This window comes from Gossypium hirsutum, chromosome D12, assembly GCF_007990345.1.
Source record: "Gossypium hirsutum isolate 1008001.06 chromosome D12, Gossypium_hirsutum_v2.1, whole genome shotgun sequence".
Classification (NCBI taxonomy): domain Eukaryota; kingdom Viridiplantae; phylum Streptophyta; class Magnoliopsida; order Malvales; family Malvaceae; genus Gossypium; species Gossypium hirsutum.
The window spans coordinates 50,931,107-50,948,314 of NC_053448.1; the positions used below are offsets into that span (position 1 = coordinate 50,931,107).

At 31.4% G+C, this 17,208-nt stretch overlaps 1 protein-coding gene across 1 annotated transcript; it reads left to right on the plus strand.

The window, feature by feature from the left end:
- The first annotated feature begins 11,163 nt into the window (after nucleotides 1–11,163).
- On the plus strand, nucleotides 11,164–15,664 carry LOC107946414 (probable serine/threonine-protein kinase PBL3). The gene is made up of 6 exons (XM_016880721.2): nucleotides 11,164–11,720; nucleotides 12,645–12,994; nucleotides 13,102–13,237; nucleotides 14,116–14,252; nucleotides 14,354–14,477; nucleotides 14,974–15,664. Exons 1-6 carry the CDS (start codon nucleotides 11,657–11,659, stop codon nucleotides 15,426–15,428), a joined length of 1,266 nt encoding a protein of 421 aa, XP_016736210.1. The 5' UTR covers nucleotides 11,164–11,656; the 3' UTR covers nucleotides 15,429–15,664.
- The last annotated feature ends 1,544 nt before the right edge of the window (nucleotides 15,665–17,208 follow it).

A 17,208-nucleotide genomic window follows, 5' to 3' on the forward strand; every position in this document is an offset into this window, starting at 1 on the left:
CAGGCAGGCCTTTCCCTCTGGGAAATTTCAAACAAGTTATTGATACCTTACTGTATATGATATGATTTCTCACGCCAGCCACATGGGTCATGGAAACCACTGTTATAATCTCAATTGATTAGCAAAAATTGTCTTCAACTTCATCCATTCCAAACTTAAATTATATGTTCATTATTACATTTTACTTTTATATTTTTAATTTATTTATTCTATTATTAATTAATTTGGATATTCTGAATTTCTTTTCTTAAAAAAAAAAAGATAATTATAGATACAATCACTATTACAAATAATTAACTATGATTAAAATTAGAGGCAAATCTAAAGGAGGAGACAGGAGCCTTGATCTCAAAAAAATCATAAATTAGTACATCATAAAATTATATTTTGATCTCTCAAAAAATTATAATTCAATTTCAACTCTTCCTAAAAACATTTATATTCACCCTAGTCAGAATTAAACATTACAAAGTAGAATCCAACTGATAATTGAAATAATATTCAAACTTAAACCAAAATAAATTTGAATAGGATCCACACATAAAACTGAAAATGGAATTGCTTCGTGATGTTGGGAAATTGGAAGGTTTCTAAATAGTTAGTTTAAAAATTCCAATTATCTAAATTCTATATTTTATAGTAATTTTTATGATCTAAAAACAAATATTTTACATTTAAAATAGTACAAATAATATAAAACTTCTATATAAAAATAATTTTTTAAGAGATATTTATAGAAAAGATTTTGAAATTTACCAAAATTAAACTTATTTTGTCAAAAAAAGAAAAAAGAACCCAAAACCCAAAAGTAGAATAAAAAGAAAAGAAAAGAGAGAGACTAAATTGAACTAATCCCTACAAAACTTGAATTATAAGACCAACACAACGATTCAAACATAAAATTTTAAAATTTTAACCTTATCATTAATACAAAGTTGCATTAAAAATATTTACTCTAAAGTCTAAACCCAATCCTTACGCAAAAGGTGTTTTTTTTTCTTCTTTTGTTGTAGTCGTAGTATATTTGACCATTCTTCATGCTGCACACAACTGTGCGTGTGAAAATATGTGGTTCACTTGACCTTGTAGCAAAAGTGTAAGATAAATTAGAATTTTGTGTGAAGTTCCTCCAAAATGATGGAAATAAGTAGAAAGAAAAGAAGTGATGTATTAAATAAATGTTTGGGTCAAAATGGGGACCAAAATATTCTGTATAACAAAATTATATGGAAATAATACCTTTCTTCTCTTTGTCTCTTGGTTGGTGACATTTGAAAGACGCCGGCGATTGCTCACTTTTCTTTATTAATTTACCCATCCTATGTTTTGCAAAAATTGTACATTTTTAGCATACTCTACCTATTTCACTGAAGCAATAATTGGTATAAATACCATTCAGAAAAGGTGAAATTGTACATTTTTAGCCTTTTTTACAATCTTGACATCAACCCACCTACAAAGCTATGATTCTGTATTCATATATATATATAATTTTAATTCGATACAATTATATATATTTAAAAAAATAAATAAATTTATAGACTAAATTTATAAGTTAAATAATATTAAAATAATTTACACTAATCAGAAGAAAATTGTATAACACGTCGCGTCGTCGGGACAACGCCTCTTCCTCGATGGGGCGTCAACTCTGTTTCGATTAAAAATGCGAGGCATTTTCCACAGTAAAACTCCAATAACCTAAAATTTCCTAAATCAGTTATTTATAAAATTAAAAATCTAAAAAAACTTGGAATATTTCATGAGTTAAAAAATTATATTAGTATAAGGTAATAAGAGTAAAATGATTGGGTAAAAGTAGGTAAATTAGTACATAGATAATTGTTAGTTGGAAGCTGTGGGAATAAGAGGTAAATTAGGAGTAAAACAAAAGGATTGGATTTGAAAGTAGCAGCTACAACTTATTTTAGAAATTATGGTTCAAATCAAAATAAAGAGAGAATTTAACTAACATTTACCCACTAAACTATATATTTTCAAGCCAACATCACCAAAAAGTAGCACCTAACCTCAACTGTTTGCTTATTTACACATCAACAATCCAACGTTCGCCTTAAACTCATCATTGTTTCTCAGTGTTTTGATAACAACAAAATGATAAGATTTGTGAATAAGAGGTAAGAGATTTCATTATTAAAATATGAGTTAATTGCACCAATTATCACCTTCATTCTAAATTCCTCACTCAACTCTAAATCATTTTAATTACATGCTACATTCATTAGGTTCTTTTGTTATTAAAATCATTAATTTAATTATCAAATATCATATGACATAAATTAAAATAAAAATCTTAAGAAAAATGAATATGGTAAAATATAGATGTTTTAAAAAATATTACTAATCACTCCGAGTCGGAGTTGTGCTCAAATGCTCTCGAGTTCCTACAAGATTAAGGTAAACTATAGAGACACCAAAGCTTAAATTAGCGAATGAACTTGATTGAGAAGAAGATGGAGATAAAGAAGTGACACCCCTCCTGGGAGATAATACCTCTGACTTGTTCTTGTGCTTGGTCCCCAAGTTTGTTTCTTATTGGTTTTTGGCTTAAAGAGTAATCTCACGTTGTACTAAGGGCTGGTTTGGCAATGGTTTGGAAAAGTGACTTGGAAAAGTGCTTTTGAGAAGTTTGGTTTAAAATTTGAGTGTTTAGTATTACTCTCAAAAAGTGCTATTGAGAAATAAAATATTCATTTTAGACATGTTATTCTCAAGTAACAAATATATATTTAAATAATATTTAAATTAGTTAATATTATTATATTTTTAGTAAAAATATAAAAAAATTATTATAACTTGTTAATATTTTAATATATGAAATATAAATTTTAAATATTTTTAAGCAATAAATATTAATTATTTATAAAATTTAATTAGAATATATAAACTATATTTTAAATATTTAAACATAACCATTAAATATTTGTAATTAGTATTTTTAAAAAATATTTTTTTTATTTTTAATTAATAATTGTAACACATTTGTAATTAAGCACCAACAAGAAAAAATGGAAAGTTCTATGTTATTGGAGGGGTGAAAAAATAATTAAGCACTAAATGTACTTTTGAAAAGCACATCTGAAAAACTAAAACTTTCAGCCAAAAGCAGTTTGTTTAGCACAACTTGTCTTTCAAAAATGTTTTTGGAGCCAGAAGTGCTTTATTTAAGCACTGTAGAATAGGCCCTAAGTCGACGTATGTAGAGTGGTCCCCATTTACTAAGTTAGGCTAATTGCTTGACAACTAGCACTCCGTTAATATGGTATAAAAATATATTCCCTCTATCTTAGGTCTGAGGCAAGTTATAATGTGGTTTGGAGAACACTTGTGTTAAAGTGCTTATGGGCTACGATACTTTAATCAATAGAATATTGTATAAATGATTGATTGAGTAAGTTTACTTAATATGAATTCGTCCTTACGAGATTTGGCTCTATTGATTATATGGGAGCCAATTTGTGGAGGTCAATTTATTTGACTAGGTTACATCTCCTAAGGCTTTTGGCTATTAGACATTAGTTGTTGATTAATATCTTTAATATGATTGTGAAGATGTCTTGCTTACCTTTCAAGTTCTTTTATACACAATGTCTAGGAATAAGGCTCTTTTTGAGTAGATATAATTGATCACTTATCTTCATTATTAGTTTGAGGATTCGTCTATTTGGTTATGTTGGTGGGTAGGGCTGAGCAAAAAAATGACTAAATTGAGAATCTGGCCTAAATCGACATATCGGTTTGGTCTCAGTTTTTTATAGTTCGATTTTGGTTAAATAATGTCATTGAACCGCATTAATTCAGTTTGATTTCGTTTTATTCCATTAGACACCAAAAAGCCCACAAAAATATCGTTTAAAAAACCAATATTTTTTGTATATATAGCCCAATACATAAACTCATTTAAAACTCAAAACAAAACCATTGCTTCTAAATTTTAAATACAACTTTTATTATATTTTTACATATTTTATAATTAAATAAAAAAATAAAACCTAAATATAATTTCAGTGCTAGTCTCTCACAATTTATTGTTTATTTATTATTGTTGTTAAAATTTCGAAGAATTCAACTGTTCATCTCTTTTTTACTTATTATGTATTGTGTTTTTTTTTCTATTATTATTGTTGTTAAAATTTCTAAATTTAGTATCATTATTAACATTTCAAGTTATGTGCTTTTTTGTTGTCATTACACATTAATAGTTATAAAATATAAATAATTTAACATTTGATTATGTTTAGTGAAAATTGAAACGGATTAAATCAAGGTTTAATTAGATTTTCAATAAACATTTATAACTATAGATTTTACAAATTACTTTTTAGATAAATATATTAATTACGATTTTATATATAATTAAAAATAAAAATTAAAACTTTCAAATAATGTCTAAGAAACATAAGACAAAGATAATTCTACCTAAATAAAGTTGAAAGGTCCAAATTCAAAGACACTTTTTATCAAAATAAAGTCCAAAATCTCAAAGTCAAAAAACAACATGAAAACCCAAAACCCGAATAAATTTTGTGTGGTTCGGTAACAAGCGATTTCTTATGTCCACTAGTTCGATTTCAATTCAAAAAATCGAAAAATTGAATAGCCCGATTAGATTTTAAAAAAATCGAAAAAACCGAATCAAACTGATCTTACTCTTATTGGTGAGGTTGTAGTCATAATAGTGTTATCTTTGTCAAAAAGTTGAGAAAAGCTTACAAGGGGCCTAAACCTCGTCCATGAAATTGGATCGACGATATTGAGAATGTGATTTTTAGGGTTATTGAGGGACTAATAACTTATTACTTGAGAAAGTGAGAATTTATCATTGGAGGGAGTAGGGACATATCCTTTGAAGGAGTTAGAATGTGAACATGACCATTAGGAAAGGGGGAATGTATCGTTTGAGAGAATGAAAATGAATCCTCTATCTAAACACATATCTCACGGTTAATTTTAATTTCATTGTTATGATTTCGCTAACTAATCTTACCATCTCTTTTGTTTTTAATTTTTACCAAACAATTTAACTATATTCAAATGGTGAGAGTATTTTTTGTCCATTCGTGCTGCTATTTATATTTAAATTATGTTTGTTTTATTGAAAATAATTTTTTGAAAATGCATTGATTTTTAGTAAAATATTTTCTGATATTTAGATGATTGTGCGTAAAATATTTTTTCTTTTTTACAAATTTTCCTGAAATCATTTTTAAAAATTGTTTTTAGTAAAACAAACACATCATATGGTATAAAAACATAAATATTATAGAAGAAACATTTTCTTTTGACAATTTAATTTAATTTTATAATAAAATTGTATTTTATAATAATTAATATATTATGTAAACTTAATGTCTAATTACAATTTAATTTGAAATTACATATATTACATATATGAGAGTGGATTGTGACACATTAGAGCTGAAAGGGATAAACAAAGTTAAGTATGATTTAAGCAAAATACTCATATTTGTACTATTAAAATTTTCATATTTTATAGTATAAATTATTTATTATTAAATATTTTTCAATAAAATATTAAGAATATTATTTAAAATTTAAAATTTAAAATTATTAATGTTAAAATTTATTATTAAAACAAAGCTGCAATATTAAATGATTTATTAAAATAATAAATCATATTAACAATTTATTATATTATTAAAAATTTAAATATGTATGTTTAATAATATTAAAATTTATAATATTTGATATCAATATTTTAAAGTTTTTAAAATTAATATTTTTATTTTTATTACTCAAATTAATTTTTATATAAAAATCAAGTTAATTGTGAAATTATTTTTTATAAAACAAACATAAAAAAGTTATTATTAATAAGTTTGAAAGTTTTGTAAATCTTAGGTACAAACATAAAAAAAAAAAAGAGCATTACCAAAATTTGAACACATTAAAACTAATGTTTTGGTTGGGGATGAATAATTATATGTTTGACAATTGACATGCCTCGTTTGTCTTCCTCTTCCATTCCAATTTAAAAATTGATTTTGACTCTTAATTAAAAATTCAATTTGGATGGCGAGTAAATCTTTTTATTAGTAAAATAAGTATGCATAGTAGAACTAATTTTGTTCTAATAAGGCAAAAGAAAGTCAAAGATAAATGAGATAACATTAAAAAAGAACTATTTAATATACTGTTGTGTGTAATTCTAAAAATTAACAATATATCTGTTAAAAATAGAACGTCGGTAATGATAATTTATCACAAAGAAAAAGAGAGATAAAAATAAATAACATACAGATTTTACGTGGAAACCCTTTCGAGAAAAAAACCACGGGAAGAGGAGAAGATAATTCACTATGTCGAATTCGAATTGTTATAAGAGGGGCATACTATGTCTATTTATAGGCTTGTAAAACTATATTCTAATAGGAGTGTAGTAAGATTGAAACACCTTATTCTAATCAATATCAAATAGATGTAGCTTAATAAGGTTTAAAAAACCTCATTCTAAAATAAAATAAAAGAAGTGTAGTTCTATATGGATTTTACTTTTATTTTATTGTACCAATGTATTTTTTTTAAATAAGGATTCGGGTCACTTAATTCTTCCACATTGACACAAAATTCTCAATGAACAAGTTATTCATCACAAACTCTCAACGAACAAATTCTCCACCTCTTCCATAAAACCCCTTAAAGGTTTAACTTCAACAATGAACAACAAACAAATCTAAGAAATACTCAAACTTGGTTATAGGAAGCGACCTAGTCATCATATCTATAGGATTTTCATGAGTACTAATTTTGCTCACAACAATATCACCACGAGCAATAATATCACAAACAAAATGATATCGAACATCAATGTGTTTTATTCTCTCATGAAACATTTGATCTTTTGTAAGGAAGATGGCACTCTGACTGTCACAAAATACTGTACTGGTTTGAAGGTTTTCATGGAGTTCACTAAAGAGCCCCTTCAACCAAATGACTTCTTTACAAGCCTCAGTAATCGCCATGCACTCAGCTTCAGTGGTAGACAAAGCAACTGTATTTTGCAAAGTGGCTTTCCAACTGATTGCACAACTTTCGATTGTAAAGATATAACCTGTGAGAGATCTTCTATCAAGGTCTCTAGCAAAATCAGCATCAATATACTCAATGACTCCATCTCTGGTTCTTCCAAACTGTAAGCAAGCAAACATTAGTAATACCTCGTAAGTATCTTAAAATCCACTGAACTGCTTTCCAATGTTCTCTACCCGGATTCGTTATGTATCTGCTAATTGCACTGACTGCATATGATAAATCTGGACGTGAACAAACCATAGCATACATGAGAGATCCCAGTGCACTAGAGTATGGAACATGTGACATGTACTCAATCTCATCATCTGATTGTGGAGACAAAGCCGATGAAAGTTTGAAATGGACTGCTAAAGGAGTACTAACAGGCTTAGCATTTTGCATATTGAATCTGCAAAGAACTTTCTAAACGTGCCCCTTCTGACTTAGGTACAATTTACTTTCTTTTCTATCTCTGAGAATCTCTATACCAAATATCTTCTTTGCTGGTCCCAAATCTTTCATCTCAAATTATTCATTTAGTTGGGTGTTGACCTTTCTTATCTCTCATTTATCTTTCGTTGCTATCAACATGTCATCAACATAAAGGAGTAGATACACAAAAGAACCACCACTGTTTTTCTTAAAGTAAACACAACTGTCAAAGTTACTTCTTTTGAAATCATGAGAAGTCATAAAGGAATCAAATCTCTTGTACCACTGTCTTGGTGACTGTCTCAAACCGTAAAGGGACTTTTTCTGCAAATAAACATAGTCTTCTTTTTCTGAGATTGTAAAACACTCTGGTTGTTGTATGTAAATATCATCATCAAGTTCTCCATGTAAAAATGCACATCTAATTGCTCAAGCTCCAAATCATGCATGGCCACACTACCAAGCAAAGATCGAATTGATTTATGCTTCACAATTGGGGAGAACATATCTGTGAAATCCACTCTTGGAATTTGACTGTAACCCTTTGCAACAAGCCTTGCTTTATATCTGGGTTCTTCAACTCTTGGAGTCCCTTTTTTTCTTTTTAAACACCCATTTATAACGAACAACCTTTTTAGCTTTAGGAAGTTTCACAAGATCCCATGTTTTGTTTTTGTGGAATGATTTCATCTCTTCTTGCACAGCAAACATCCACTTTTCTAAGTCTTCACAGCTAAACGCATCAAAATAATTAGATGACTCTTGGTTTGTATCTATATCTTCAGCCACATTTAAAGCATAAGCAACTAGATCAGCCTTGTCATACTTCTTTGGAGGTTTAATTTTTGTTCTAGTTCTGTTTTTGGCGATAGAGTATTATGGTGAAAAAGTAACTCTATTTTGAATTTTTGTACTGGCTTGAGGAGTTGTCTCTGTTGTAGATTCTAGATTAATCTAATGCTCCACCTTCTTTTGATTTTCTTTATTGGAAGAGTCTTTAAGAGATAAGTTAGGTAGCATAGCAGTTTCATCAAAAACAACATCTCTGCTAATCACAACTTTTTTATTTTCAGGACACCATAACTTATACCATTTTACACTAGCTTTATAACCAAGAAAAACACATTTAATGGATCTCGGTTCCAATTTTCCATTATCAACATGAGTATACGTAAGACAACCAAAGATCTTTAAATCAAAACAGTCAGCAGGATTACCAGATCATACCTCTTATGGAGTTTTTTCCTCAATGGCAACAGATGGAGATCGATTGATCAAAAAAATGCAGTAAAGGTTGTTTCAGCCCAAAACGACTTTAGTAAGTTGGCATTTGACAACATACATCAAACCTTCTCCATGATCGTTCTGTTCATTCATTTTGCAATGCCGTTTTGCTGTGGAGTATGACGAACTGTCAAGTGTCTCACGATCCCTTCTGACTTGCACAGTTTATTAAACTCATCAGAACAGAACTCTAAGCCATTGTCTGTACGGAGGTATTTTATTTGTTTTCTCGTCTAATTTTCAATCATAGTTTTCCAAGACATAAATACGAAAAACACATCGCTTTTCTACTTTAGGAAAAATGCCCACACTTTTCTGAAAAAAATCATCAATAAAAGTTAGCATATAATTAGCTCCGCCTCTCGAAGGCACTCTGGATGGCCCTCACAGATCAGAATGAATATACTCCAACGTTTTCTTCGTGTTATAGATTCCTCTGGTGAATTGAACTCTCTTTTGCTTCCCAAAAATGCAGTGCTCACAGAACTTCAGTTTGCAAATTCCTTACCCATCAAGAAGTCCTATTTTGCTCAATTCTTCCATGTCATTCTCACTCATGTGCCCTAGGCGTATATGCCAAAGTTTAGTAATATCATCATCTAATAAGGAAGAGGATGCAACAGCTGCATCACTAGTAACAGTAGAACCCTACAAAACATATAACTTGGCAGTCTTTCTCTGCTTTTTCATCACAACGAGAGAATCATTGGAAATATTCAAAACCCCACTTTCAGCTGTGTATTTGTACCCTTTTAAATCAAGAGTACTCAACGAAATTAAATTTCTTTTCAATTCTGGAACATGTCGTGCGTCACTAAGTGTTTTGACAACTCCATCAAACATCTTAATTTAATTGTTCCAACACCTACAATTCTATATGAAGTATTATTTCTCATCAAAACAACACCTTCGGACACTGTTTCGTAAGTTGTAAATCAATCTCGATAGGGACTCATGTGGAAGGTGCAACCGAAATTAATGATTCACTTCTTGCTCACTTTAGAATTGTTGACAGAAGCGACTAAAAGTTCACCATCGCTGTAGTCTTTTACAACATCAGCTTTACCAGAATTTTCTGATTGTTTTCCATTTTGATTCGCAGCCTCTCTTTTGATCTTGTTCTGTAGCTTATAGCACTCAGATTTAATGTGCCCTTTCTTCTCACAGAAGTTACAAGTTTTACCTCTGTTTGAAGACTTCGATCTACCCTTAGATTTACCGCGAGTATTCTGTTCCTGTGTCCTTTTACGATCATCATTAATTTTTCGGTCTTGTCTTTCACGAATAATGAGACCCTCTCCCTAAGAGTCGATTTTAACCATAAGATGCTTCATCTTATCATACGAGGTTAAAGAATCATAAACCTCATCAACTGTGAGAGACTCACGGCTATATAAAATTGTATCTCTAAAGGTTGAATAAGACGGGGGCAACGAACAAAGTAGAATCAACTCTAGATCTTTCTTATCATACTAAACCTCTATGGCCTCCAAGTTTGAGAGAATTTCTTTAAATACTGTTAAGTGTTCATACACAGAAGCACCTTCCTCCAAACGATGAGCATAAAGACGCTGCTTCATATGCAGCTTGCTAGTTAGAGTTTTCGACATACATATTTGTTCCAACATTTTCCATAATCCAGTGACGGTCTTCTCCTTCATCACATCCTGTAAAATTTCATTAGACAAATGCAAATGTAACTGTGCTAAGGCCTTTCGATCCTTGTGCTTCTTCTCTTCCTCCGTCAATGTTGAAGGCATCTTATCTACCCCTAGCAGGGCTTCCTCTAAGTCCATCTGTGCAAGAACTGTCTGCACCTTTATCTGCCACAATACCAATCTGGTGTTGCGATCCAACAACAAAATTTCATACTTCAAAGATGCCATTACCATGATTGAGCTGAACAACCCGGAAGCTCTGATACCAATTTTTTGAAAATAGAATATCAGTAATGACAATTTATCACAAAGAAAAAGAGAGAGAAAAATAAAGAACACACAGATTTTACGTGGAAATCCTTTTGGAAAAAAATTACGGGAAGAGGAGAAGATGATTCACTATGTCGAATTTGAATTGTTACAAGAGGAGTAGATTATGTCTATTTATAGACTTGTAAAACCATATTCTAATAGGAGTATAGTAAGATTGAAACACCTTATTCTAATAAATATGAAATAGATAGAGCTTAATAAGATTTAAAAAACATTATTCTAAAATAAAATAAAAGAAATATTACATGAATTTTACTTTTATTTTATTTTACCAATATATTTTATTTAAATAATAATTCGAATCACTTAATTTTAATAATATCATTTTTTGATCATTCATAATTGAGAAGAAATAAGATTCAAGAGAGACGTGATTTGGTGGACGCAACATTACAAGATAGGTGGATTTATATCACATGTAGAGAAAAAGGAGGTCATGCTTTTGCTTGCCACCCAAACCAAGCTTAGTGAGAGTTGGCATGGTTTGATTTGCCTTTGTTTTCGGGGGAGGGTGCTTACGTCATAGCTAACGCCACGCCAAGTGTCCCCTTTGCCCCTCTCGACACTTCCCACGCGTTTGTCGTGTTTCGTTCGGCACATCCAAAAAAACCTCCCCAAAGACGAGAAAAATGACCACCCAACTTCAGTTTCTTCTATAAGAATTTAGTTCCTGAACCTCCGTAGCTAGACCGGCCGAACCAACCCAACCCAAAGGTCCATGTAAGAGAAACAATTTCCAAATACGAGAGAGAGCCGTTTTCCAGTTTCCTTTCTTCTGTTTAGGATCTTAGAAATTACCTGCCTTGTTGAATTGTAAAACTTTTATCTCTTATAAAAGAATAGTGAACAAAGAAGAGAAAACTATTTTTTCTTGTTGAAGCATTAGTTTCTCTCTGATGGGCAACTGCTTTTTTTCTTCCACTAGAGTCGATTCTACCCAAAGCCCCCAACCAACTTCTGGTAATCATTTCTTTCTTTCCATGGGTATTTTTTTGTTTTGGTCGATTATTGCTTCTTTTTTTTTTCATTTGTTATGGTCTTTTAGCTATAAAGGTTTAAACTTTTATGTCGGATTTGACTTTCTTTTTGGGGGTTTCGTAAGGTTTATTTTTAGCTTTCTGAAAGAGTATACCTAGAAATTACATTCATTTTATACTTTCTGATATTCATAACCCTGGTTCTTGATATTTCTTCAATTTCTTGAGTTTGAGCTTTGTGGGGGAATAGATCCTGTTCACTTGAAACTATTATTTGATTTTGGATAGTGCCCTTTTTCAATCAAAACGAGTTTCAGTGTGCGAACTTGAAGAAAAGTTTAGGCATGAGTTGCAGGCTTCTGTTGTAATGTTCGGTGTGTTCATATATACTTGAATACGCAAGATTCTTCTGGGGGGAAAACATCTACAAATTTATATTTTGAAGGGAATACGAAATGGTATGCATAGGAAAGGGTGGTGCTTGCTTGGAGTGCTATGACCCTTGCATAATCTGTGATTTTATAACTAATGATTGTTGCAAATCTCAATTGAGACAAATTTGTTCGATTAATCCTACAATTGTTTCTTCGCCATCACGAGTAGTGAGGATCAGCAGATTTATATTTAATCCCTTAGTTGTTTTATCATCTGTTATAAGTCAGACTTAAAAGGAGTTTGCTTCAAAGAATTAAGGGAAAGGTATATATGGAAATACAATAATGCATTTTCTCATACTAAATGCTACATGAATGAAAGAATCTACTGATTTGGGTGGTTTCAGGATGCATAACCTCATGGGAAGACCATAGATGTTAGATAAGTTTAAGTTTGAATTCCTCTTGCATTTGATACTGTGCTATGTAATCTATTTAACAACTGGACCTAAGGAACTTGTTTTGCTTTTCAGCATCAGGAGGCTCAAGAATTTCTAGCAAAACCAGTCGATCTTCAGCTCCTTCAAGCTTGACTCTTCCATCTTTCAGTGATACAAGTAGTATTAATGGATGTCTTCCAACACCAAGGACTGAAGGAGAAATATTGGCATCCCCCAATTTGAAACCTTTCTCGTTCAATGAGTTGAAGAATGCCACCAGAAACTTTCGTCCCGACAGTCTTCTTGGTGAAGGTGGCTTTGGTTATGTCTTTAAAGGATGGATTGATGAAAACACATTAGCTGCTGCAAGGCCTGGCTCAGGAATGGTTATTGCTGTCAAGAAGCTTAAACCCGAAGGATTTCAAGGCCACAAAGAGTGGCTGGTAGGTTTCATTTTTACGAGTTCTTTTATCTTTTTATTGCTTCTGCTTTTCCTCTCCCTGTTTTTGTTTGTGTTTGTGCCCTATTAGTGATAGTCAATTGATTTCAGACTGAAGTTGATTATCTCGGGCAACTTCATCATCCAAATCTAGTTAAGCTAATCGGATATTGTTCAGAGGGTGAGAACCGTCTTTTGGTCTACGAGTTCATGCCTAAAGGAAGCTTGGAGAACCATCTTTTTAGAAGTAAGTATCACATCTTTGAATTTTTCTGGAGAATCATCTTTTTAAAAGTAATAGGTCCCTGAATTGATAAGAATGGCTTTTGGAATCCAATTCCATGGCATTATATGTTCTTGTGCTCTGGAAATAACCCTTACCCTCAAGAGGTTGCTATGAAACTTGCAAAGGGAATTCCAAACTTTTACTTTTTTATATTTTAGTTTCAAGGAGAATGCAAGTACTCTGCTGCTGTTACATGTATTGGTCAGCTCAAGTTGTCATAATTAGATTCTCAAATTTTCTTTCCTCCTTTTCTGTGGTGATAAAACACAGGGTTAGCATCCTTCCTTGTCACCCATGTCTTTGTGAACATGTCGGATGAATTTTCTTTTCTAATACTAATTGTCCATTTTTACCATTTTAAGTTATACTACTTTTTAAGTTATGAATGTCATGTTGAGGACCATCTTTCTAGTTCTTTAGCAATGGAAAAGCTTGGAAGTTGGAACTACTTTTCCATAGGCTAGAATATAATTGTTTTTGTTCTAAATATGCATCCATGTAGGCTTAAATAGATCATAAGCAAGAAAAGTCAATAAACTAGAGGTCCTAGGCGAGGTGGGCTTTCCTTAATGACACAAAGTGGAGTTGATTGGCTTATTCTGCTTCGCTTTGACTTTAATTATATGTGTATTATTTCCTTCATGTTTGTCTGGGATTTTTCACAAGGTTTTGACAGCATGCATTATACCCAACAGACAAAGCCACATGACTATCACGAGCCTGTAAAAGGCTGCTTCCTATGCACTATTGTGTCTTAAACTACCAAACAATGGGGTATCCACATTTTTTTGGAACTATTAAGTATTTTTTAACCTTTGATGCTATGTCTTGCTAAACAGGAGGGCCGCAGCCACTCTCTTGGGCAGTGAGGCTTAAGGTCGCCATCGGTGCCGCTAGAGGGCTCTCTTTCCTTCATGATTTGAAGTCCCAAGTCATATATCGTGATTTCAAAGCTTCTAATATTCTACTAGATGCGGTATGCTGAGTAAAGAAAAAGAATAATTTTGTGCCTTTCAATATTATATCTAAATTGTATGTACTACCAAGTTTTTGATGATAATAATCCATCGGATGTAGGAATTCAATGCAAAACTTTCTGATTTCGGATTGGCCAAGGCAGGGCCTACTGGCGATAGGACTCATGTATCGACTCAGGTTATGGGAACTCAAGGCTATGCAGCACCTGAATATGTCGCCACAGGTATGAGTTTTAGTGAAATCCCATATTAATACTTGTATATGAAGCCTGCCGATATATTCTTTGTTATCTTAATTAGCTATCAGAGATAATTGTTGCCGAAGAAAATTAGTTCTTATAATAAACCAAGAAGGTACCTACTTTACATTGTTTGTTAAGAAAGAACGCTTTAAGTTACTGACAAGGAAAATTGTCTGGTTGAACTGAAAAACTCATGATTCTTTATCTGCAACTAATTCTGATAATTTTCTGTCCTGTTTCGTTCTTACACCTCTGGGTTTCTATATTTCATCTTTATTAGAGGGGAAAAATGAACCAGATAGTTGCCATGAAAGCATCTAAACGTATTATATGAACCAGATATTAGCCTGTTCTGTCTTTTATATGCAATGCCTTTGGTCCAAACGTAGGATACTTGGGCAAAGCAACTATTTCCTGGGTTCTATCTTTCATATGTTGTCGGAAGTTACATATAATGAAAGCTTCCATTGTTGAACAGGTCGATTGACGGCTAAGAGCGATGTGTACAGCTTTGGAGTTGTTTTGCTTGAACTACTGTCTGGACGGCGTGCTGTTGATAAAACAAAAGTTGGCGTGGAGCAGAGTCTAGTAGACTGGGCAAAACCATATTTGGGTGACAAAAGAAAATTATTCCGAATCATGGACACAAAGTTGGGCGGCCAGTACCCCCAGAAAGGTGCTTTTACGGCAGCTACCCTTGCTTTACAGTGCCTAAATAGTGAAGCTAAACTCAGGCCTCGAATGTCAGAAGTTTTGGCAGCACTGGAGCAGCTAGAAGCCCCCAAAACTGCATCCAAACACAGTCAAGCAGAACAGCATGCTGTTCCACTTCCTGTTCGGAAATCCCCAATGCGACACCGTCGATCGCCTATGCATCTAACACCCAGTGCATCTCCATTACCATCTCACAGACAATCTCCGCGGGTACATTGAGATTCCATCTGTAAATTTTCTAGATGTATTTATATCTTTTTGGTTGCTTAGAAAGCAATTTTTTGAGCGTGTAGTATTTTTTTTTTTATGCAGTTCTGCATAGCACACCTTTTGTTTAGAGTTTGTGGTCAGTGTAATAGCAACCTTCATCTCTATGATGCATATTAATCATAACCTTCCATTCTATGAATTCTATCATTGTATTTATGAAACACTATAATGGAACCCATCATTTATCTGTGGTGTGAATATGAATTTCAATGCGCAGAGGCTTAGGGCTTGAATCAACCTCCTTCCCTTCCATCATGAATCAACATTTGTGATCTCTTCACGGAAATACATTTGGATGATTGAATAATATGCTCAACAAATAGAATTTATTTGTCGTATGTAATATAGCCTACTTTCTTGTCCACACTTTTCTGGGGAAACTATGTATCTCACTTTTGATTTTGATGATGAAATGTTCTTTCTGTAGCATAGCCTACTTTGATTTATTATTTTAATTAAATTAATTTTAGTGATAATTCCTGGAAAAATGAGTTTCATTCTGATTAAAGTTTGTAAGAATTTTTTGGAGGGGATTTGAGTAATCAATTTTTTTTTTCAAAACATAATTTTTATTTAATTTTAATATGCTTTTTTAGATTTTATACTATTAAAACCATTTATAATTTTTATAATAATTATTTTGAGTATAATTATCGTTATAATTAATTTTTTAACTTATAAAATTTCAATAATTATTTATCTAAACAATACAATTACAATGCAAACATTCTAAATTAGTAAATTCTAAAATACTACAAGAAAACTAGTTAATTACAGTAATTTATGAATTAAACTATTGTTCATTATATTCTTCCAAAAAAATTGTTATTAATTCATAAGTGCAAGATAAGAGCAGCAGTTTAATTGATTAAAATACACTCTAAATTTTTCTATCCTTCCTACATTTTACTTTTATATTCTTCTCTTTTTGAAAACATGAAAATAATATCAATGAATTACATATAAGAGACAAATTAGTTGATATTCAATATAAGTCACTAAATTATTAGTATGTTTATGTTTTGGTCATTTAACTTCAAAAAGTCACTGAATTGATTGAAAGCTTTATTTAAGTCACTGTTACAATCGTTGATGTATTGCTTTCTTTGTTTGCATTGCTTGCATCAATCAAATGCTCTCATTACTCTTCTTTTCTACTGTTTATTTTTTTTCATGAAACGGCTTCGAAAGTCAAGAATCTGCAAACCAAAATCCAAATAACTTTCTTATTTGGTCTCCCACACTGATCGTCAGATCAGCTTAGATCTAAGTTATGTTTTTCTATTCGATGGGTACTGATCCATTGTACTGATCGTCAAGTTGTCGCTTGGATCTCACTAGCCGGACTTTTTCTTTAAAAGAAAAAAACTTAACAACCAGTGACTTCAATAAAACCTATCGAATAGTTCAATGACTTAAATGAAAGCTTTTGAATAGTTCAGTGATATTTTGTAACTTTTTGAAGTTGAGTGACCAAAACATAAATTTACTAATACTTTAGTGATCTTAGGTGTAGTTTACCCTAATATATATTAAAGAAATATAAAAACATGAACTTGTCAAATCCAAAAATATTTTAAGAAATTTAAAATCATCACCAAATAGGCATCAAACAAATTCTAGGATCTGAATGTTTTGTTTTAAATAGTTTACTATTTAATTTACACAATTTTTGAAATCCAAATCTAAAATTTGAAATTCTAGTTCCTGAATGCTACCTCATTGAATT

What these genes read in the sequence shown, in the direction of transcription:
- LOC107946414 (XM_016880721.2), top strand. Translation starts at nt 11,657, where the DNA reads ATGGGCAACTGCTTTTTTTCTTCCACTAGAGTCGATTCTACCCAAAGC. An exon ending in AAGGCCACAAAGAGTGGCTG is followed by an intron (nt 12,995 to 13,101) that starts GTAGGTTTCATT and finishes AATTGATTTCAG; the next exon opens with ACTGAAGTTGATTATCTCGG. An exon ending in GGAGAACCATCTTTTTAGAA is followed by an intron (nt 13,238 to 14,115) that starts GTAAGTATCACA and finishes CTTGCTAAACAG; the next exon opens with GAGGGCCGCAGCCACTCTCT.